At 50.9% G+C, this 22,800-nt stretch overlaps 1 protein-coding gene across 1 annotated transcript in view; it reads left to right on the forward strand.

Annotated features, from left to right (window-relative positions):
• Window positions 1-22,800, forward strand: part of LOC115127424 (NF-kappa-B essential modulator-like) — a 58,336-nt gene that overhangs the window by 16,122 nt on the left and 19,414 nt on the right. The window contains exons 8-11 of the mRNA XM_065005119.1: window positions 4,452-4,567; window positions 16,434-16,586; window positions 20,576-20,648; window positions 22,321-22,455. Coding sequence (XP_064861191.1) covers window positions 4,452-4,567; window positions 16,434-16,586; window positions 20,576-20,648; window positions 22,321-22,455 — 477 coding nt within the window. The remainder of the gene's footprint in view (window positions 1-4,451; window positions 4,568-16,433; window positions 16,587-20,575; window positions 20,649-22,320; window positions 22,456-22,800) is intronic.

Genomic DNA, 22,800 nt, shown 5'->3' on the forward strand with positions numbered 1-22,800 from the left:
ACACACTGTACCCAGGTACACACTACACACACTGTACCCAGGTACACACACACACACACTGTACCCAGGTACACACACACACACACACACACTGTACCCAGGTACACACACACACACACACACACTGTACCCAGGTACACACACACACACACACACACACTGTACCCAGGTACACACACACACACACACTGTACCCAGGTACACACACACACACACTGTACCCAGGTACACACACACTGTACCCAGGTACACACTACACACACACCCACACTACACACACTGTACCCAGGTACACACTACACACACACACACACACTACACACACACTGTACCCAGGTACACACTACACACACACCCACACTACACACACTGTACCCAGGTACACACACACTGTACCCAGGTACACACTACACACACACTGTACCCAGGTACACACTACACACACACCAACACTACACACACTGTACCCAGGTCCTTTTCACACACTGTACCCAGGTACACACACACACTACACAGTACTACTGCCCAGGTCCTTTCAGTCCTACACAGTCACACTGCCTTCCTTTCAGTACTACTGTCTGTCTGACAGTCCTACTGCCTGGTCCTTTCAGTCCTACTGCCTGGTCCTTTCAGTCCTACTGCCTGGTCCTTTCAGTCCTACTGCCTGGTCCTTTCAGTCCTACTGCCTGGTCCTTTCAGTCCTACTGTCTGTCTGACAGTCCTACTGCCTGGTCCTTTCAGTCCTACTGCCTGGTCCTTTCAGTCCTACTGTCTGTCTGACAGTCCTACTGCCTGGTCCTTTCAGTCCTACTGCCTGGTCCTTTCAGTCCTACTGCCTGGTCCTTTCAGTCCTACTGCCTGGTCCTTTCAGTCCTACTGCCTGGTCCTTTCAGTCCTACTGCCTGGTCCTTTCAGTCCTACTGCCTGGTCCTTTCAGTCCTACTGTCTGTCTGACAGTCCTACTGCCTGGTCCTTTCAGTCCTACTGCCTGGTCCTTTCAGTCCTACTGTCTGTCTGACAGTCCTACTGCCTGGTCCTTTCAGTCCTACTGCCTGGTCCTTTCAGTCCTACTGCCTGGTCCTTTCAGTCCTACTGTCTGGTCCTTTCAGTCCTACTGCCTGGTCCTTTCAGTCCTACTGTCTGTCTGACAGTCCTACTGCCTGGTCCTTTCAGTCCTACTGTCTGGTCCTTTCAGTCCTACTGCCTGGTCCTTTCAGTCCTACTGCTGGTCCTGACAGTCCTACTGCCTGGTCCTTTCCTTTCAGTTCCTACTGCCTGGTCCTTTCAGTCCTACTGTCTGGTCCTTTCAGTCCTACTGCCTGGTCCTTTCAGTCCTACTGCCTGGTCCTTTCAGTCCTACTGCCTGGTCCTTTCAGTCCTACTGCCTGGTCCTTTCAGTCCTACTGCCTGGTCCTTTCAGTACTACTGCCTGGTCCTTTCAGTCCTACTGCCTGGTCCTTTCAGTCCTACTGCCTGGTCCTTTCAGTACTACTGCCTGGTCCTTTCAGTACTACTGCCTGGTCCTTTCAGTACTACTGCCTGGTCCTTTCAGTCCTACTGTCTGTCTGACAGTACTACTGCCTGGTCCTTTCAGTCCTACTGCCTGGTCCTTTCAGTACTACTGCCTGGTCCTTTCAGTCCTACTGCCTGGTCCTTTCAGTCCTACTGCCTGGTCCTTTCAGTCCTACTGTCTGTCTGACAGTCCTACTGCCTGGTCCTTTCAGTCCTACTGTCTGTCTGACAGTCCTACTGCCTGGTCCTTTCAGTCCTACTGCCTGGTCCTTTCAGTCCTACTGCCTGGTCCTTTCAGTACTATCTGTCTGTCTGACAGTCCTACTGCCTGGTCCTTTCAGTCCTACTGCCTGGTCCTTTCAGTCCTACTGCCTGGTCCTTTCAGTCCTACTGCCTGGTCCTTTCAGTCCTACTGCCTGGTCCTTTCAGTCCTACTGTCTGGTCCTTTCAGTCCTACTGCCTGGTCCTTTCAGTCCTACTGCCTGGTCCTTTCAGTCCTACTGCCTGGTCCTTTCAGTCCTACTGCCTGGTCCTTTCAGTCCTACTGCCTGGTCCTTTCAGTCCTACTGCCTGGTCCTTTCAGTCCTACTGTCTGTCTGACAGTCCTACTGCCTGGTCCTTTCAGTCCTACTGTCTGGTCCTTTCAGTCCTACTGCCTGGTCCTTTCAGTCCTACTGTCTGTCTGGTCCTTGGTCCTTTCAGTACTACTGCCTGGTCCTTTCAGTACTACTGCCTGGTCCTTTCAGTACTACTGCCTGGTCCTTTCAGTACTACTGCCTGGTCCTTTCAGTCCTACTGCCTGGTCCTTTCAGTCCTACTGTCTGGTCCTTTCAGTCCTACTGCCTGGTCCTTTCAGTCCTACTGCCTGGTCCTTTCAGTACTACTGCCTGGTCCTTTCAGTACTACTGCCTGGTCCTTTCAGTACTACTGCCTGGTCCTTTCAGTCCTACTGCCTGGTCCTTTCAGTCCTACTGCCTGGTCCTTTCAGTCCTACTGCCTGGTCCTTTCAGTCCTACTGCCTGGTCCTTTCAGTCCTACTGTTTGTCTGACAGTCCTACTGCCTGGTCCTTTCAGTCCTACTGCCTGGTCCATTCAGTCCTACTGCCTGGTCCTTTCAGTCCTACTGCCTGGTCATTTCAGTCCAACTGTCTGGTCCTTTCAGTCCTACTGTCTGGTCCTTTCAGTCCTACTGTCTGGTCCTTTCAGTCCTACTGTCTGGTCCTTTCAATCCTACTGCCTGGTCCTTTCAGTCCTACTGTCTGTCTGACAGTCCTACTGCCTGGTCCTTTCAGTCCTACTGCCTGGTCCTTTCAGTCCTACTGTCTGTCTGACAGTCCTACTGCCTGGTCCTTTCAGTCCTACTGCCTGGTCCTTTCAGTCCTACTGCCTGGTCCTTTCAGTCCTACTGCCTGGTCCTTTCAGTCCTACTGCCTGGTCCTTTCAGTCCTACTGCCTGGTCCTTTCAGTACTACTGCCTGGTCCTTTCAGTACTACTGCCTGGTCCTTTCAGTCCTACTGCCTGGTCCTTTCAGTACTACTGCCTGGTCCTTTCAGTCCTACTGTCTGTCTGACAGTACTACTGCCTGGTCCTTTCAGTCCTACTGCCTGGTCCTTTCAGTCCTACTGCCTGGTCCTTTCAGTCCTACTGCCTGGTCCTTTCAGTCCTACTGCCTGGTCCTTTCAGTCCTACTGTCTGTCTGACAGTCCTACTGCCTGGTCCTTTCAGTCCTACTGCCTGGTCCTTTCAGTCCTACTGCCTGGTCCTTTCAGTCCTACTGCCTGGTCCTTTCAGTCCTACTGCCTGGTCCTTTCAGTCCTACTGTCTGGTCCTTTCAGTCCTACTGCCTGGTCCTTTCAGTCCTACTGTCTGTCTGACAGTCCTACTGCCTGGTCCTTTCAGTCCTACTGCCTGGTCCTTTCAGTCCTACTGCCTGGTCCTTTCAGTCCTACTGCCTGGTCCTTTCAGTCCTACTGCCTGGTCCTTTCAGTCCTACTGCCTGGTCCTTTCAGTCCTACTGCCTGGTCCTTTCAGTCCTACTGCCTGGTCATTTCAGTCCTACTGCCTGGTCCTTTCAGTCCTACTGTCTGGTCCTTTCAGTCCTACTGCCTGGTCCTTTCAGTCCTACTGCCTGGTCCTTTCAGTCCTACTGCCTGGTCCTTTCAGTCCTACTGTCTGTCTGACAGTCCTACTGCCTGGTCCTTTCAGTCCTACTGTCTGGTCCTTTCAGTCCTACTGCCTGGTCCTTTCAGTCCTACTGCCTGGTCCTTTCAGTCCTACTGCCTGGTCCTTTCAATCCTACTGCCTGGTCCTTTCAGTCCTACTGCCTGGTCCTTTCAGTACTACTGCCTGGTCCTTTCAGTCCTACTGCCTGGTCCTACTGCCTGGTCCTTTCAGTCCTACTGCCTGGTCTTTTCAGTACTACTGCCTGGTCCTTTCAGTCCTACTGTCTGTCTGACAGTACTACTGCCTGGTCCTTTCAGTCCTACTGCCTGGTCCTTTCAGTCCTACTGCCTGGTCCTTTCAGTACTATCTGTCTGTCTGACAGTCCTACTGCCTGGTCCTTTCAGTCCTACTGCCTGGTCCTTTCAGTCCTACTGTCTGTCTGACAGTACTACTGCCTGGTCCTTTCAGTCCTACTGCCTGGTCCTTTCAGTCCTACTGCCTGGTCCTTTCAGTCCTACTGCCTGGTCCTTTCAGTCCTACTGCCTGGTCCTTTCAGTACTATCTGTCTGTCTGACAGTCCTACTGCCTGGTCCTTTCAGTCCTACTGTCTGTCTGATAGTCCTACTGCCTGGTCCTTTCAGTCCTACTGCCTGGTCCTTTCAGTCCTACTGCCTGGTCCTTTCAGTCCTACTGCCTGGTCCTTTCAGTCCTACTGCCTGGTCCTTTCAGTACTATCTGTCTGTCTGACAGTACTACTGCCTGTCTGTGTGTTTAGCTGGATAAGGATGTCGAGGCGCTGAAGGCCCAGGTGACGTCTCTCCTGGGAGAGCTGAGAGAGAGACAGAGCTGTTTGGACCGGAGCCAGCAGGACCACAACATCCTGGACGACAGGTATGACAACTACTGGTGCTGATGGGAGACCGGTTTGGGTTTTACTCTCTACTGGTGCTGATGGGAGACCGGTTTGGGTTTTACTCTCTACTGGTGCTGATGGGAGACCGGTTTGGGTTTTACTCTCTACTGGTGCTGATGGGAGACCGGTTTGGGTTTTACTCTCTACTGGTGCTGATGGGAGACCGGTTTGGGTTTTACTCTCTACTGGTGCTGATGGGAGACCGGTTTGGGTTTTACTCTCTACTGGTGCTGATGGGAGACCGGTTTGGGTTTTACTCTCTACTGGTGCTGATGGGAGACCGGTTTGGGTTTTACTCTCTACTGGTGCTGATGGGAGACCGGTTTGGGTTTTACTCTACTGGTGCTGATGGGAGACCGGTTTGGGTTTTTTGGGTTTACTCTCTACTGGTGCTGATGGGAGACCGGTTTGGGTTTTACTCTCTACTGGTGCTGATGGGAGACCGGTTTGGGTTTTACTCTCTACTGGTGCTGATGGGAGACCGGTTTGGGTTTTACTCTCTACTGGTGCTGATGGGAGACCGGTTTGGGTTTTACTCTCTACTGGTGCTGATGGGAGACCGGTTTGGGTTTTACTCTCTACTGGTGCTGATGGGAGACCGGTTTGGGTTTTACTCTCTACTGGTGCTGATGGGAGACCGGTTTGGGTTTTACTCTCTACTGGTGCTGATGGGAGACCGGTTTGGGTTTTACTCTCTACTGGTGCTGATGGGAGACCGGTTTGGGTTTTACTCTCTACTGGTGCTGATGGGAGACCGGTTTGGGTTTTACTCTCTACTGGTGCTGATGGGAGACCGGTTTGGGTTTTACTCTCTACTGGTGCTGATGGGAGACCGGTTTGGGAGACCGGTTTTACTCTCTACTGGTGCTGATGGGAGACCGGTTTGGGTTTACTCTCTACTGGTGCTGATGGGAGACCGGTTTGGGTTTTACTCTACTGGTGCTGATGGAGACGGTGTCTGGGTTTATAGTTCACTGGTGCTGATGGGAGACCGGTTTGGGTTTTACTCTCTCAGACTCCACATGGAACGTTGTCTGTTTTTATAGTTCACTCTGCTACGTCAGTCCTCTCTCTCCTTGTCTCTGCTACGTCAGTCCTCTCTCTCCTTGTCTCTGCTACGTCAGTCCTCTCTCTCCTTGTCTCTGCTACGTCAGTCCTCTCTCTCCTTGTCTCTGCTACGTCAGTCCTCTCTCTCCTTGTCTCTGCTACGTCAGTCCTCTCTCTCCATCTCTCTGCTATGTCAGTCCTCTCTCTCCATCTCTCTGCTATGTCAGTCCTCTCTCTCCTTGTCTCTTTCCACGAACACCCCTGTCACTCAGCTACCCTCACAACAACCACTCGCAGGGACAATATGCACGGTCACATGGTCAATGCTGCAGATGCAGGGACAGTATGCACGGTCACATGATTTTGGTGACAGTATGCACGGTCACATGGTCAATGCTGCGGATGCAGGGACAGTATGCACGGTCACATGATGTTGGTGACAGTATGCACGGTCACATGATGTTGGTGACAGTATGCACAGTCACATGATGTTGGTGACAGTATGCACGGTCACATGGTCAATGCTGCGGATGCAGGGACAGTATGCACGGTCACATGATGTTGGTGACAGTATGCACGGTCACATGATGTTGGTGACAGTATGCACGGTCACATGATGTTGGTGACAGTATGCACGGTCACATGATGTTGGTGACAGTATGCACGGTCACATGATGTTGGTGACAGTATGCACGGTCACATGATGTTGGTGACAGTATGCACGGTCACATGATGTTGGTGACAGTATGCACGGTCACATGATGTTGGTGACAGTATGCACGGTCACATGATGTTGGTGACAGTATGCACGGTCACATGATGTTGGTGACAGTATGCACGGTCACATGATGTTGGTGACAGTATGCACGGTCACATGATGTTGGTGACAGTATGCACGGTCACATGATGTTGGTGACAGTATGCACGGTCACATGATGTTGGTGACAGTATGCACGGTCACATGATGTTGGTGACAGTATGCACGGTCACATGATGTTGGTGACAGTATGCACGGTCACATGATGTTGGTGACAGTATGCACGGGTCACATGGATGCAGGGACAGTATGCTGCAGATGTTGGTGACAGTATGCACGATGTTGGTGACAGTATGATGATGTGGTGACAGTATGCACGGTCACATGATGTTGGTGACAGTATGCACGGTCACATGATGTTGGTGACAGTATGCACGGTCACATGATGTTGGTGACAGTATGCACGGTCACATTGATGTTGGTGACACATGATGTTGGTGACAGTATGCTGCGGATCACATATGATGTTGGTGACAGTATGCACGGTCACATGATGTTGGTGACAGTATGCGGTCACATGATGTTGGTGACAGTATGCACGGTCACATGATGTTGGTGACAGTATGCACAGTCACATGGTCAATGCACGGTCATGTGATGTTGGTGACACATGATGTGCTGCAGATGTTGGTGACAGTATGCACGGTCACATGATGTTGGTGACAGTATGCACGGTCACATGATGTTGGTGACAGTATGCACGGTCACATGATGTGCTGGTGATGTTGGTGACACGGTCACATGATGTTGGTGACGGTATGCACGGTCACATGATGTTGGTGACAGTATGCACAGTCACATGATGTTGGTGACAGTATGCACAGTCACATGATGTTGGTGACAGTATGCGCGGTCACATGGTGTTGGTGACAGCGATGCTGATTTCTACTTTGTTCTATAATTCCACTATTAGTTTGTGTATCTTACTGTCTGCAAAAAGCTAGTTGTTTTTTTTCTTAGCAAGTTGTGTCTAAAATAAATCTCTTTGGGCCACTAATCTGTAACCAGATCGCTAATGCAGCCTGATCCGGAGCTGGTACAGACCTCAATCAGCATGTTGCTGTATATCAGACAGGAAGTTGCTGTATATCAGACAGGAAGTTGCTGTATATCAGACAGGAAGTTGCTGTATATCAGACAGGAAGTTGCTGTATATCAGACAGGCAGTTGCTGTATATCAGACAGGAAGTTGCTGTATATCAGACAGGAAGCCTTCGTGTTTTTTGCTACGTCAAAGCTATAGTAAGAGAGAACATTTAATTTAACATGAATTAGGGTCCACTGGGAAACACATTTATAATGTATTAACCACCATAGTGTTTTATAAATACACTGCTCAAAAAAAATAAAGGGAACACTAAAATAACACATCCTAGATCTGAATGAATGAAATATTCTTATTAAATACTTTGTTTCTTTACATAGTTGAATGTGCTGACAACAAATCACACAAAATTATCAATGGAAATCAAATGTATCAACCCATGGAGGTCTGGATTTGGAGTCACACTCAAAATTAAAGTGGAAAACCACACTGATCCAACTTTGATGTAATGTCCTTAAAACAAGTCAAAATGAGGCTCAGTAGTGTGTGTGGCCTCCACGTGCCTGTATGACCTCCCTACAACGCCTGGGCATGCTCCTGATGAGGTGGCGGATGGTCTCCTGAGGGATCTCCTCCCAGACCTGAACTAAATCATCAGCCAACTCCTGGACAGTCTGTGGTGCAACGTGACGTTGGTGGATGGAGCGAGACATGATGTCCCAGATGTGCTCAATTGGATTCAGGTCTGGGGAACGGGCGGGCCAGTCCATAGCATCAATGCCTTCTTCTTGCAGGAACTGCTGACACACTCCAGCCACATGAGGTCTAGCATTGTCTTGCATTAGGAGGAACCCAGGGCCAACCGCACCAGCATATGGTCTCACAAGGGGTCTGAGGATCTCATCTCGGTACCTAATGGCAGTCAGGCTACCTCTGGCGAGCACATGGAGGGCTGTGTGGCCCCCCCCAAAGAAATGCCACCCCACACCATGACTGACCCACCGCCAAACCGGTCATGCTGGAGGATGTTGCAGGCAGCAGAACGTTCTCCACAGCGTCTCCAGACTCTGTTACGTCTGTCACATTTGCTCAGTGTGAACCTGCTTTCATCTGTGAAGAGCACAGGGCGCCAGTGGTGAATTTGCCAATCTTGGTCTTCTCTGGCAAATGCCAAATGTCCTGCACGGTGTTGGGCTGTAAGCACAACCCCCACCTGTGGACGTCGGGCCCTCATACCACCCTCATGGAGTCTGTTTCTGACCGTTTGAGCAGACACCTGCACATTTGTGGCCTGCAGGAGGTCATTTTGCAGGGCTCTGGCAGTGCTCCGCCTCCTCCTTGTGAAATTTAAGTGGACAGTTTGATTTCACAGAAGTGTGATTGACTTGGAGTTACATTGTGTTGTTTAAGTGTTCCCTTTATTTTTTTGAGCAGTGTATATATATATATATATGAAGAACATTTAGGATTTTAGTTTTTCAACAACATTATACCATCTAATACTGTCAAAAATGAAAAATATTGTAATGTGATATATCACCCAGACCTGTGTGTGTGTCAACAAGTTGCGTAAGCTTTAGCTGTCTCAGTGAGTTCACTAAGCTTGTGGCATGCAGACAACTCTGGTTCCAAACCCATGTTATGTTTCATTGAGGAAATGTGGATACCTAGTCAAGTTGTACAACTGAATGTATTTAACTTAAATGTGTCTTCCGCATTTAACCCAACCCCTGCCTTAATCGACATCCACGTCTTCGGAGAACAGTGGGTTAACAGCCTTGCTCCAGGGCAGAACGACAGATTTTTACCTTGTCAGCTCGGGGATTCAATCCTGCAACCTAGCTACCTGCCGCCCCTCTAGGCTTCCTGCCGCCCCTCTAGGCTTCCTGCCACCCCTCTAGGCTTCCTGCCGCCCCTCTAGGCTACCTGCCGCCCCTCTAGGCTACCTGCCGCCCCTCTAGGCTACCTGCCGCCCCTCTAGGCTTCCTGCCGCGCCTCTAGGCTACCTGCCACCCTGTAGGCTACCTGCCGCCCCTCTTGGCTACCTGCCGCCCCTCTAGGCTACCTGCCGCCCCTCTTGGCTACCTGCCGCCCCTCTAGGCTTCCTGCCGCCCCTCTAGGCTACCTGCCGCCCCTCTAGGCTTCCTGCCGCCCCTCTAGGCTTCCTGCCGCCCCTCTAGGCTACCTGCCGCCCCTCTAGGCTACCTGCCGCCCCTCTAGGCTACCTGCCGCCCCTCTAGGCTTCCTGCCGCCCCTCTAGGCTTCCTGCCGCCCCTGTAAGCTACCTGCCGCCCCTCTAGGCTACCTGCCGCCCCTCTAGGCTACCTGCCGCCCCTGTAAGCTTCCTGCCGCCCCTCTAGGCTACCTGCCGCCCCTCTAGGCTTCCTGCCGCCCCTCTAGGCTACCTGCCGCCCTCTAGGCTACCTGCCGCCCCTCTAGGCTTCCTGCCGCCCCTCTAGGCTTCCTGCCGCCCCTGTAAGCTACCTGCCGCCCCCTCTAGGCTACCTGCCGCCCCTCTAGGCTACCTGCCGCCCCTGTAAGCTTCCTGCCGCCCCTCTAGGCTACCTGCCGCCCCTCTAGGCTTCCTGCCGCCCCTGTAAGCTACCTGCCGCCCCTCTAGGCTTCTACCTGCCGCCCCTCTAGGCTACCTGCCGCCCCTCTAGGCTACCTGCCGCCCCTCTAGGCTACCTGCCGCCCTCTAGGCTTCCTGCCGCCCCTCTAGGCTTCCTGCCGCCCCTGTAAGCTACCTGCCGCCCCTCTAGGCTACCTGCCGCCCCCTCTAGGCTACCTGCCGCCCTGTAAGCTTCCTGCCGCCCTCTGGGCTACCTGCCGCCCCTCTGGGCTTCCTGCCGCCCCTGTAAGCTACCTGCCGCCCCTCTAGGCTTCTACCTGCCGCCCCTCTAGGCTACCTGCCGCCCCTCTAGGCTACCTGCCGCCCCTCTAGGCTACCTGCCGCCCCTCTAGGCTTCCTGCCGCCCCTCTAGGCTACCTGCCGCCCTGTAGGCTCCCCTTGATGTGATGAGGTAGTGGTGGAGACTCTCCTTGTTGTGATGAGATAGTGGTGGAGACTCTCCTTGATGTGATGACTGTAGTGGTGGAGACTCCTTGTTGTGATGACTGTAGTGGTGGAGACTCTCCTTGTTGTGATGACTGTAGTGGTGGAGACTCTCCTTGATGTGATGACTGTAGTGGTGGAGACTCTCCTTGATGTAATGACTGTAGTGGTGGAGACTCCTTGATGTGATGACTGTAATGGTGGAGACTCTCCTTGATGTGATGACTGTAGTGGTGGAGACTCTCCTTGATGTGATGAGGTAGTGGTGGAGACTCTCCTTGATGTGATGAGGTAGTGGTGGAGACTCTCCTTGATGTGACGAGGTAGTGGTGGAGACTCTCCTTGATGTGATGAGGTAGTGGTGGAGACTCTCCTTGATGTGATGACTGTAGTGGTGGAGACTCTCCTTGATGTGATGAGGTAGTGGTGGAGACTCTCCTTGATGTGATGACTGTAGTGGTGGAGACTCTCCTTGATGTGATGACTGTAATGATGGAGACTCTCCTTGATGTGATGAGGTAGTGGTGGAGACTCTCCTTGTTGTGATGACTGTAGTGGTGGAGACTCTCCTTGATGTGATGACTGTAGTGGTGGAGACTCTCCTTGATGTGATGACTGTAGTGGTGGAGACTCTCCTTGATGTGATGACTGTAGTGGTGGAGACTCTCCTTGTTGTGATGACTAGTGGTGGAGACTCTCCTTGATGTGATGAGGTAGTGGTGGAGACTCTCCTTGATGTGATGACTGTAGTGGTGGAGACTCTCCTTGATGTGATGAGGTAGTGGTGGAGACTCTCCTTGATGTGATGACTGTAGTGGTGGAGACTCTCCTTGATGTGATGACTGTAGTGGTGGAGACTCTCCTTGTTGTGAGGACTGTAGTGGTGGAGACTCTCCTTGTTGTGATGACTGTAGTGGTGGAGACTCTCCTTGATGTGAGGACTGTAGTGGTGGAGACCCTCCTTGATGTGATGACTGTAGTGGTGGAGACTCTCCTTGATGTGATGAGGTAGTGGTGGAGACTCTCCTTGATGTGATGAGGTAGTGGTGGAGACTCTCCTTGATGTGATGAGGTAGTGGTGGAGACTCTCCTTGATGTGGTATGAGACTCTCCTTGATGTGATGACTGGTGGAGACTCTCCTTGATGTGATGAGGTAGTGGTGGAGACTCTCCTTGATGTGATGACTGTAGTGGTGGAGACTCTCCTTGATGTGATGACTGTAGTGGTGGAGACTCTCCTTGATGTGATGACTGAGGAGACTGATGTGATGACTGGTGGAGACTCTCCTTGATGTGATGACTGTAGTGGTGGAGACTCTCCTTGATGTGATGACTGTAGTGGTGGAGACTCTCCTTGATGTGATGACTGTAGTGGTGGAGACTCTCCTTGATGTGATGACTGTAGTGGTGGAGACTCTCCTTGATGTGATGACTGTAGTGGTGGAGACTCTCCTTGATGTGATGACTGTGTGGTGGAGTGGTGGAGACTCTCCTTGATGTGACTGAGTGGTGGAGACTGGTGTGATGACTCTCCCTTGATGTGATGAGGTAGTGGTGGAGACTCTCCTTGATGTGATGACTGTAGTGGTGGAGACTCTCCTTGATGTGATGACTGTAGTGGTGGAGACTCTCCTTGATGTGATGACTAGTGGTGGAGACTCTCCTTGATGTGATGACTGTAGTGGTGGAGACTCTCCTTGATGTGATGAGGTAGTGGTGGAGACTCTCCTTGATGTGATGACTGTAGTGGTGGAGACTCTCCTTGATGTGATGAGGTAGTGGTGGAGACTCTCCTTGATGTGATGACTGTAGTGGTGGAGACTCTCCTTGATGTGATGACTGTAGTGGTGGAGACTCTCCTTGATGTGATGACTGTAGTGGTGGAGACTCTCCTTGATGTGATGAGGTAGTGGTGGAGACTCTCCTTGATGTGATGACTGTAGTGGTGGAGACTCTCCTTGATGTGATGAGGTAGTGGTGGAGACTCTCCTTGATGTGATGACTGTAGTGGTGGAGACTCTCCTTGATGTGATGACTGTAGTGGTGGAGACTCTCCTTGATGTGATGAGGTAGTGGTGGAGACTCTCCTTGATGTGATGACTGTAGTGGTGGAGACTCTCCTTGATGTGATGACTGTAGTGGTGGAGACTCTCCTTGATGTGAGTGGTGGAGACTCTCCTTGATGTGATGACTGTAGTGGTGGAGACTCTCCTTGATGTGATGACTGTAGTGGTGGAGACTCTCCTTGATGTGATGACTGTAGTGGTGGAGACTCTCCTTGATGTGATGACTGTAGTGGTGGAGACTCTCCTTGATGTGATGACTGTAGTGGTGGAGACTCTCCTTGATGTGATGACTGTAGTGGTGGAGACTCTCCTTGATGTGATGACTGTAGTGGTGGAGACTCTCCTTGATGTGATGACTGTAGTGGTGGAGACTCTCCTTGTTGTGATGACTGTAGTGGTGGAGACTCTCCTTGATGTGATGACTGTAGTGGTGGAGACTCTCCTTGATGTGATGACTGTAGTGGTGGAGACTCTCCTTGATGACTGTGGTGGAGACTCTCCTTGATGTGATGACTGTAGTGGTGGAGACTCTCCTTGATGTGATGACTGTAGTGGTGGAGACTCTCCTTGATGTGATGACTGTAGTGGTGGAGACTCTCCTTGTGATGACTGATGACTCTCCTTGATGTGATGACTGTAGTGGTGGAGACTCTCCTTGATGTGATGAGGTAGTGGTGGAGACTCTCCTTGATGTGATGACTGTAGTGGTGGAGACTCTCCTTGATGTGATGACTGTAGTGGTGTAGTGGTGGAGACTCTCCTTGATGTGATGACTGTAGTGGTGGAGACTCTCCTTGATGTGATGACTGTAGTGGTGGAGACTCTCCTTGATGTGATGAGGTAGTGGTGGAGACTCTCCTTGATGTGATGACTAGTGGTGGAGACTCTCCTTGATGTGATGACTGTAGTGGTGGAGACTCTCCTTGATGTGATGAGGTAGTGGTGGAGACTCTCCTTGTTGTGAGACTAGTGGTGGAGACTCTCCTTGATGTGATGACTGTAGTGGTGGATACTCTCCTTGATGTGATGACTGTAGTGGTGGAGACTCTCCTTGATGTGATGAGGTAGTGGTGGAGACTCTCCTTGATGTGATGAGGTAGTGGTGGAGACTCTCCTTGATGTGATGACTGTAGTGGTGGAGACTGTGATGTGAGGTAGTGGTGGAGACTCTCCTTGATGTGATGACTGTAGTGGTGGAGACTCTCCTTGATGTGATGACTGTAGTGGTGGAGACTCTCCTTGATGTGATGACTGTAGTGGTGGAGACTCTCCTTGATGTGATGACTGTAGTGGTGGAGACTCTCCTTGATGTGATGAGGTAGTGGTGGAGACTCTCCTTGATGTGATGAGGTAGTGGTGGAGACTCTCCTTGATGTGATGAGGTAGTGGTGGAGACTCTCCTTGATGTGATGAGGTAGTGGTGGAGACTCTCCTTGATGTGATGACTGTAGTGGTGGAGACTCTCCTTGATGTGATGACTGTAGTGGTGGAGACTCTCCTTGTTGTGATGACTAGTGGTGGAGACTCTCCTTGATGTGATGAGGTAGTGGTGGAGACTCTCCTTGATGTGATGACTGTAGTGGTGGAGACTCTCCTTGATGTGATGAGGTAGTGGTGGAGACTCTCCTTGATGTGATGACTGTAGTGGTGGAGACTCTCCTTGATGTGATGACTGTAGTGGTGGAGACTCTCCTTGTTGTGAGGACTGTAGTGGTGGAGACTCTCCTTGTTGTGATGACTGTAGTGGTGGAGACTCTCCTTGATGTGAGGACTGTAGTGGTGGAGACCCTCCTTGATGTGATGACTGTAGTGGTGGAGACTCTCCTTGATGTGATCACTGTAGTGGTGGAGACTCTCCTTGATGTGATGACTGTAGTGGTGGAGACTCTCCTTGATGTGAGGACTGTAGTGGTGGAGACTCTCCTTGATGTGAGGATTGTAGTGGTGGAGACTCTCCTTGGTGTGATGAGGTAGTGGTGGAGACTCTCCTTGATGTGATGACTAGTGGTGGAGACTCTCCTTGATGTGATGACTGTAGTGGTGGAGACTCTCCTTGATGTGATGACTGTAGTGGTGGAGACTCTCCTTGATGTGATGACTAGTGGTGGAGACTCTCCTTGTTGTGATGACTGTAGTGGTGGAGACTCTCCTTGATGTGATGAGGTAGTGGTGGAGACTCTCCTTGATGTGATGACTGTGGTGGTGGAGACCCTACTTGATGTGATGACTGTAGTGGTGGAGACTCTCCTTGATGTGATGACTGTAGTGGTGGAGACTCTCCTTGTTGTGATGACTGTAGTGGTGGAGACTCTCCTTGATGTGATGACTGTAGTGGTGGAGACTCTCCTTGATGTGATGACTGTAGTGGTGGAGACTCTCCTTGATTTGATGACTGTAGTGGTGGAGACTCTCCTTGATGTGATGACTGTAGTGGTGGAGACTCTCCTTGATGTGATGACTGTAGTGGTGGAGACTCTCCTTGATGTGAGGACTGTAGTGGTGGAGACTCTCCTTGATGTGAGGATTGTAGTGGTGGAGACTCTCCTTGATGTGATGAGGTAGTGGTGGAGACTCTCCTTGATGTGATGACTGTAGTGGTGGAGACTCTCCTTGTTGTGATGACTGTAGTGGTGGAGACTCTCCTTGATGTGAGGACTGTAGTGGTGGAGACTCTCCTTGATTTGATGACTGTAGTGGTGGAGACTCTCCTTGATGTGATGAGGTAGTGGTGGAGACTCTCCTTGATGTGATGACTGTAGTGGTGGAGACTCTCCTTGATGTGATGACTGTAGTGGTGGAGACTCTCCTTGATGTGATGACTGTAGTGGTGGAGACTCTCCTTGATGTGATGAGGTAGTGGTGGAGACTCTCCTTGATGTGATGACTGTAGTGGTGGAGACTCTCCTTGATGTGATGAGGTAGTGGTGGAGACTCTCCTTGATGTGATGAGGTAGTGGTGGAGACTCTCCTTGTTGTGAGGATTGTAGTGGTGGAGACTCTCCTTGATGTGATGACTGTAGTGGTGGAGACTCTCCTTGATGTGAGGACTGTAGTGGTGGAGACTCTCCTTGTTGTGATGAGGTAGTGGTGGAGACTCTCCTTGATGTGATGACTGTAGTGGTGGAGACTCTCCTTGATGTGATGACTGTAGTGGTGGAGACTCTCCTTGATGTGAGGACTGTAGTGGTGGAGACTCTCCTTGATGTGATGACTGTAGTGGTGGAGACTCTCCTTGATGTGAGGACTGTAGTGGTGGAGACCCTCCTTGATGTGATGACTGTAGTGGTGGAGACTCTCCTTGATGTGATGACTGTAGTGGTGGAGACTCTCCTTGATGTGAGGACTGTAGTGGTGGAGACTCTCCTTGATGTGATGAGGTAGTGGTGGAGACTCTCCTTGATGTGATGACTGTAGTGGTGGAGACTCTCCTTGATGTGATGAGGTAGTGGTGGAGACTCTCCTTGATGTGAGGACTGTAGTGGTGGAGACTCTCCTTGATGTGAGGACTGTAGTGGTGGAGACTCTCCTTGATGTGATGACTGTAGTGGTGGAGACTCTCCTTGATGTGATGAGGTAGTGGTGGAGACTCTCCTTGATGTGATGACTGTAGCGGTGGAGACTCCTTGTTGTGATGACTGTAGTGGGGTTGTAATTTTGTGTAGGCAAAACAAAACACTTTTTCAGTCAGACAGGGATTTCCTCAACAGGCACTCACTACACGCACCACACTCTCTCTCTCTGTGTGTGTGTGTGTGTGTGTGTGTGTGTGTGTGTGTGTGTGTGTGTGTGTGTGTGTGTGTGTGTGTGTGTGCAGGCTGAGCAGTACTCGGGAGGCGTTGGCAGCATCAGAGAGAGAGATGGAACAGCAGAGGAAGCAGCACTCTGTGACGGTAGACAAACTACTGCTGCAGACGCACAACCTGGAGACCGCCCTGAAGACTGACCGCCTGGTTATTACTGAGGAGAGGTATACACACACACCACCTAGAGACCGCCCTGAAGACTGACCGCCTGGTTATTACTGAGGAGAGGTACACACACAACCTAGAGACTGACCGCCTGGTTGTTACTGAGGAGAGGTACACACACCACCTAGAGACTGACCGCCTGGTTATTACTGAGGAGAGGTACACACACAACCTAGAGACTGCCCTGAAGACTGACCGCCTGGTTATTACTGAGGAGAGGTACACACACAACCTAGAGACTGCCCTGAAGACTGACCGCCTGGTTATTACTGAGGAGAGGTACACACACAACCTAGAGACTGACTGCCTGGTTATTACTGAGGAGAGGTACACACACAACCTAGAGACTGACCGCCTGGTTGTTACTGAGGAGAGGTACACACACAACCTAGAGACTGACTGCCTGGTTATTACTGAGGAGAGGTACACACACCACCTAGACTGACCGCCCTGAAGACTGACCGCCTGGTTATTACCGAGGAGAGGTACACACACAACCTAGAGACTGACCGCCTGGTTGTTACTGAGGAGAGGTACACACACACACCACCTAGAGACTGCCCTGAAGACTGACCGCCTGGTTATTACTGAGGAGAGGTACACACACCACCTAGAGACTGCCCTGAAGACTGACCGCCTGGTTATTACTGAGGAGAGGTATACACACACACCACCTAGAGACTGACCGCCTGGTTATTACTGAGGAGAGGTATACACACACACCACCTAGAGACTGACCGCCTGGTTATTACCGAGGAGAGGTACACACACAACCTAGAGACTGACTGCCTGGTTATTACTGAGGAGAGGTACACACACCACCTAGACTGACCGCCTGGTTGTTACTGAGGAGAGGTACACACACCACCTAGACTGACCGCCTGGTTGTTACTGAGGAGAGGTACACACACCACCTAGACTGACCGCCTGGTTATTACCGAGGAGAGGTACACACACACACCACCTAGAGACTGACCGCCTGGTTATTACCGAGGAGAGGTACACACACACACCACCTAGAGACTGACCGCCTGGTTATTACCGAGGAGAGGTACACACACACACCACCTAGAGACTGACCGCCTGGTTATTACTGAGGAGAGGTACACACACAACCTAGAGACTGCCCTGAAGACTGACCGCCTGGTTATTACTGAGGAGAGGTACACACACCACCTAGAGACTGACCGCCTGGTTATTACTGAGGAGAGGTACACACACCACCTAGAGACTGACCGCCTGGTTATTACTGAGGAGAGGTACACACACCACCTAGAGACTGACCGCCTGGTTATTACTGAGGAGAGGTACACACACACACCACCTAGAGACTGACCGCCTGGTTATTACTGAGGAGAGGTACACACACCACCTAGAGACTGACCGCCTGGTTATTACTGAGGAGAGGTATACACACACACCACCTAGAGACTGACCGCCTGGTTATTACTGAGGAGAGGTACACACACAACCTAGAGACTGACCGCCTGGTTATTACTGAGGAGAGGTACACACACCACCTAGAGACTGACTGCCTGGTTATTACTGAGGAGAGGTACACACACCACCTAGAGACTGCCCTGAAGACTGACCGCCTGGTTATTACTGAGGAGAGGTACACACACAACCTAGAGACTGCCCTGAAGACTGACCGCCTGGTTGTTACCGAGGAGAGGTACACACACCACCTAGAGACCGCCCTGAAGACTGACCACCTGGTTATTACTGAAGAGGTACACACACAACCTAGAGACTGACCGCCTGGTTATTACTGAGGAGACACTAATCCATATTCCAGGAGGAAGCTAGCCCATATTGTGATGATAATGTCTTCCAGGAGGAAGCTAGCCCATATTGTGATGATAATGTCTTCCAGGAGGAAGCTACCCCATATTGTAATAATAATGTCTTCCAGGAGGAAGCTAGCCCATATTGTAATAATAATAATGTCTTCCAGGAGGAAGCTAGCCCATATTGTGATAATAATGTCTTCCAGGAGGAAGCTAGCCCATATTGTAATAATAATGTCTTCCAGGAGGAAGCTAGCCCATACTGTGATAATAATGTCTTCCAGGAGGAAGCTAGCCCATACTGTGATAATAATGTCTTCCAGGAGGAAGCTAGCCCATATTGTGATAATGATAATGTCTTCCAGGAGGAAGCTAGCCCATATTGTGATGATAATGTCTTCCAGGAGGAAGCTAGCCCATACTGTGATAATAATGTCTTCCAGGAGGAAGCTAGCCCATATTGTGATAATAATGTCTTCCAGGAGGAAGCTAGCCCATATTGTAATAATAATGTCTTCCAGGAGGAAGCTAGCCCATATTGTGATAATAATGTCTTCCAGGAGGAAGCTAGCCCATATTGTAATAATAATGTCTTCCAGGAGGAAGCTAGCCCATATTGTGATGATAATAATGTCTTCCAGGAGGAAGCTAGCCCATATTGTGATGATAATAATGTCTTCCAGGAGGAAGCTAGCCCATATTGTGATGATAATAATGTCTTCCAGGAGGAAGCTAGCCCATATTGTGATGATAATAATGTCTTCCAGGAGGAAGCTAGCCCATATTGTAATAATAATGTCTTCCAGGAGGAAGCTAGCCCATATTGTAATAATAATAATGTCTTCCAGGAGGAAGCTAGCCCATATTGTGATAATGATAATGTCTTCCAGGAGGAAGCTAGCCCATATTGTGATAATAATGTCTTCCAGGAGGAAGCTAGCCCATATTGTGATAATGATAATGTCTTCCAGGAGGAAGCTAGCCCATATTGTGATAATAATAATGTCTTCCAGGAGGAAGCTAGCCCATATTGTGATAATAATGTCTTCCAGGAGGAAGCTAGCCCATATTGTAATAATAATGTCTTCCAGGAGGAAGCTAGCCCATATTGTGATAATAATGTCTTCCAGGAGGAAGCTAGCCCATATTGTGATAATAATGTCTTCCAGGAGGAAGCTAGCCCATATTGTGATGATAATGTCTTCCAGGAGGAAGCTAGCCCATATTGTGATGATAATGTCTTCCAGGAGGAAGCTACCCCATATTGTAATAATAATGTCTTCCAGGAGGAAGCTAGCCCATATTGTAATAATAATAATGTCTTCCAGGAGGAAGCTAGCCCATATTGTGATAATGATAATGTCTTCCAGGAGGAAGCTAGCCCATATTGTGATAATAATGTCTTCCAGGAGGAAGCTAGCCCATATTGTGATAATGATAATGTCTTCCAGGAGGAAGCTAGCCCATATTGTGATAATAATAATGTCTTCCAGGAGGAAGCTAGCCCATATTGTGATAATAATGTCTTCCAGGAGGAAGCTAGCCCATATTGTAATAATAATGTCTTCCAGGAGGAAGCTAGCCCATATTGTGATAATAATGTCTTCCAGGAGGAAGCTAGCCCATATTGTGATAATAATGTCTTCCAGGAGGAAGCTAGCCCATATTGTGATGATAATGTCTTCCAGGAGGAAGCTAGCCCATATTGTGATGATAATGTCTTCCAGGAGGAAGCTAGCCCATATTGTGATGATAATGTCTTCCAGGAGGAAGCTAGCCCATATTGTGATAATAATGTCTTCCAGGAGGAAGCTAGCCCATATTGTGATAATAATGTCTTCCAGGAGGAAGCTAGCCCATATTGTGATGATAATGTCTTCCAGGAGGAAGCTAGCCCATATTGTAATAATAATGTCTTCCAGGAGGAAGCTAGCCCATATTGTGATGATAATGTCTTCCAGGAGGAAGCTAGCCCATATTGTAATAATAATGTCTTCCAGGAGGAAGCTAGCCCATATTGTGATGATAATGTCTTCCAGGAGGAAGCTAGCCCATATTGTAATAATAATGTCTTCCAGGAGGAAGCTAGCCCATATTGTGATAATAATGTCTTCCAGGAGGAAGCTAGCCCATATTGTGATAATAATGTCTTCCAGGAGGAAGCTAGCCCATATTGTAATAATAATAATGTCTTCCAGGAGGAAGCTAGCCCAGCTGCAGCATGCCTACACCTGTCTGTTTAAGGACTACGACTCCAAACTCAAGACTGAGGTGTGTGTGGCAGAGGGTGTGTGTGGCAGAGGGTGTGTGTGGCAGAGGGTGTGTGTGGCAGAGGGTGTGTGTGGCAGAGGGTGTGTGTGTGGCAGAGGGTGTGTGTGTGGCAGAGGGTGTGTGTGTGGCAGAGGGTGTGTGTGTGGCAGAGGGTGTGTGTGTGTGTGGCAGAGGGTGTGTGTGTGTGTGTGTGGCAGAGGGTGTGTGTGTGTGTGTGGCAGAGGGTGTGTGTGTGTGGCAGAGGGTGTGTGTGTGTGGCAGAGGGTGTGTGTGTGTGGCAGAGGGTGTGTGTGTGTGGCAGAGGGTGTGTGTGTGGCAGAGGGTGTGTGTGGCAGAGGGTGTGTGGCAGAGGGTGTGTGTGTGGCAGAGGGTGTGTGTGTGTGGCAGAGGGTGTGTGTGTGTGGCAGAGGGTGTGTGTGTGTGGCAGGGTGTGTGTGTGTGGCAGAGGGTGTGTGTGTGTGGCAGAGGGTGTGTGTGTGTGGCAGAGGGTGTGTGTGTGTGTGGCAGAGGGTGTGTGTGTGTGTGGCAGAGGGTGTGTGTGTGTGGCAGAGGGTGTGTGTGTGGCAGAGGGTGTGTGTGTGGCAGAGGGTGTGTGTGTGTGTGTGGCAGAGGATGTGTGTGTGTGTGTGGCAGAGGGTGTGTGTGTGTGGCAGAGGGTGTGTGTGTGGCAGAGGGTGTGTGTGGCAGAGGGTGTGTGTGTGTGGCAGAGGGTGTGTGTGTGTGGCAGAGGGTGTGTGTGTGTGGCAGAGGGTGTGTGTGTGGCAGAGGGTGTGTGTGTGTGTGTGGCAGAGGGTGTGTGTGTGTGTGTGTGTGGCAGAGGGTGTGTGTGTGTGTGTGTGTGGCAGAGGGTGTGTGTGTGTGTGTGGCAGAGGGTGTGTGTGTGGCAGAGGGTGTGTGTGTGTGTGTGTGGCAGAGGGTGTGTGTGTGTGTGTGGCAGAGGGTGTGTGTGTGTGTGTGGCAGAGGGTGTGTGTGTGTGTGTGTGTGTGGCAGAGGGTGTGTGTGTGGCAGAGGGTGTGTGTGTGGCAGAGGGTGTGTGTGTGGCAGAGGGTGTGTGTGTGTGTGTGGCAGAGGGTGTGTGTGTGTGGCAGAGGGTGTGTGTGTGTGGCAGAGGGTGTGTGTGTGTGTGGCAGAGGGTGTGGGTGTGTGTGTGTGTGGCAGAGGGTGTGGGTGTGTGTGTGTGTGGCAGAGGGTGTGTGTGTGTGGCAGAGGGTGTGTGTGTGTGGCAGAGGGTGTGTGTGTGGCAGAGGGTGTGTGTGTGTGGCAGAGGGTGTGTGTGTGTGTGGCAGAGGGTGTGTGTGTGTGTGTGTGTGGCAGAGGGTGTGTGTGTGTGGCAGAGGGTGTGTGTGTGGCAGAGGGTGTGTGTGTGGCAGAGGATGTGTGTGTGTGTGTGTGGCAGAGGGTGTGTGTGTGTGTGTGTGTGTGTGTTGCAGAGGGTGTGTGTGTGTGTGTGTGTGTGGCAGAGGGTGTGTGTGTGGCAGAGGGTGTGTGTGTGGCAGAGGGTGTGTGTGTGTGTGGCAGAGGGTGTGTGTGTGTGTGTGTGGCAGAGGGTGTGTGTGTGTGTGGCAGAGGGTGTGTGTGTGTGGCAGAGGGTGTGTGTGTGTGGCAGAGGGTGTGTGTGTGTGTGTGGCAGAGGAAGAGACAACAGTCACTAATAACACCATGTGTGTGTAGGGAGGAGACATGGTTGTTCGTCTGGAGGAGGCAGAGAGAGCGTTGGCTCTGAAACAGGATCTGATTGACAAGCTGAAGGAAGAGGTGGAGCAACAGAGAGGATCTCTAGAGACCGTTCCTGTTCTCACTGCCCAGGTACACACTCACCCCTGTTCTCACTGCCCAGGTACACACACTCACCCCTGTTCTCATCGCCCAGGTACACACACTCACCCCTGTTCTGACTGCCCAGGTACACACACTCACCCCTGTTCTCACTGCCCAGGTACACACACACACCCCTGTTCTCACTGCCCAGGTACACACACTCACCCCTGTTCTCACTGCCCAGGTACACACACACACCCCTGTTCTGACTGCCCAGGCACACACACACACCCCTGTTCTGACTGCCCAGGCACACACACTCACCCCTGTTCTGACTGCCCAGGCACACACACTCACCCCTGTTCTGACTGCCCAGGTACACACACTCACCCC

This window comes from Oncorhynchus nerka, linkage group LG20 (genome assembly GCF_034236695.1).
Source record: "Oncorhynchus nerka isolate Pitt River linkage group LG20, Oner_Uvic_2.0, whole genome shotgun sequence".
NCBI lineage: Eukaryota > Metazoa > Chordata > Actinopteri > Salmoniformes > Salmonidae > Oncorhynchus > Oncorhynchus nerka.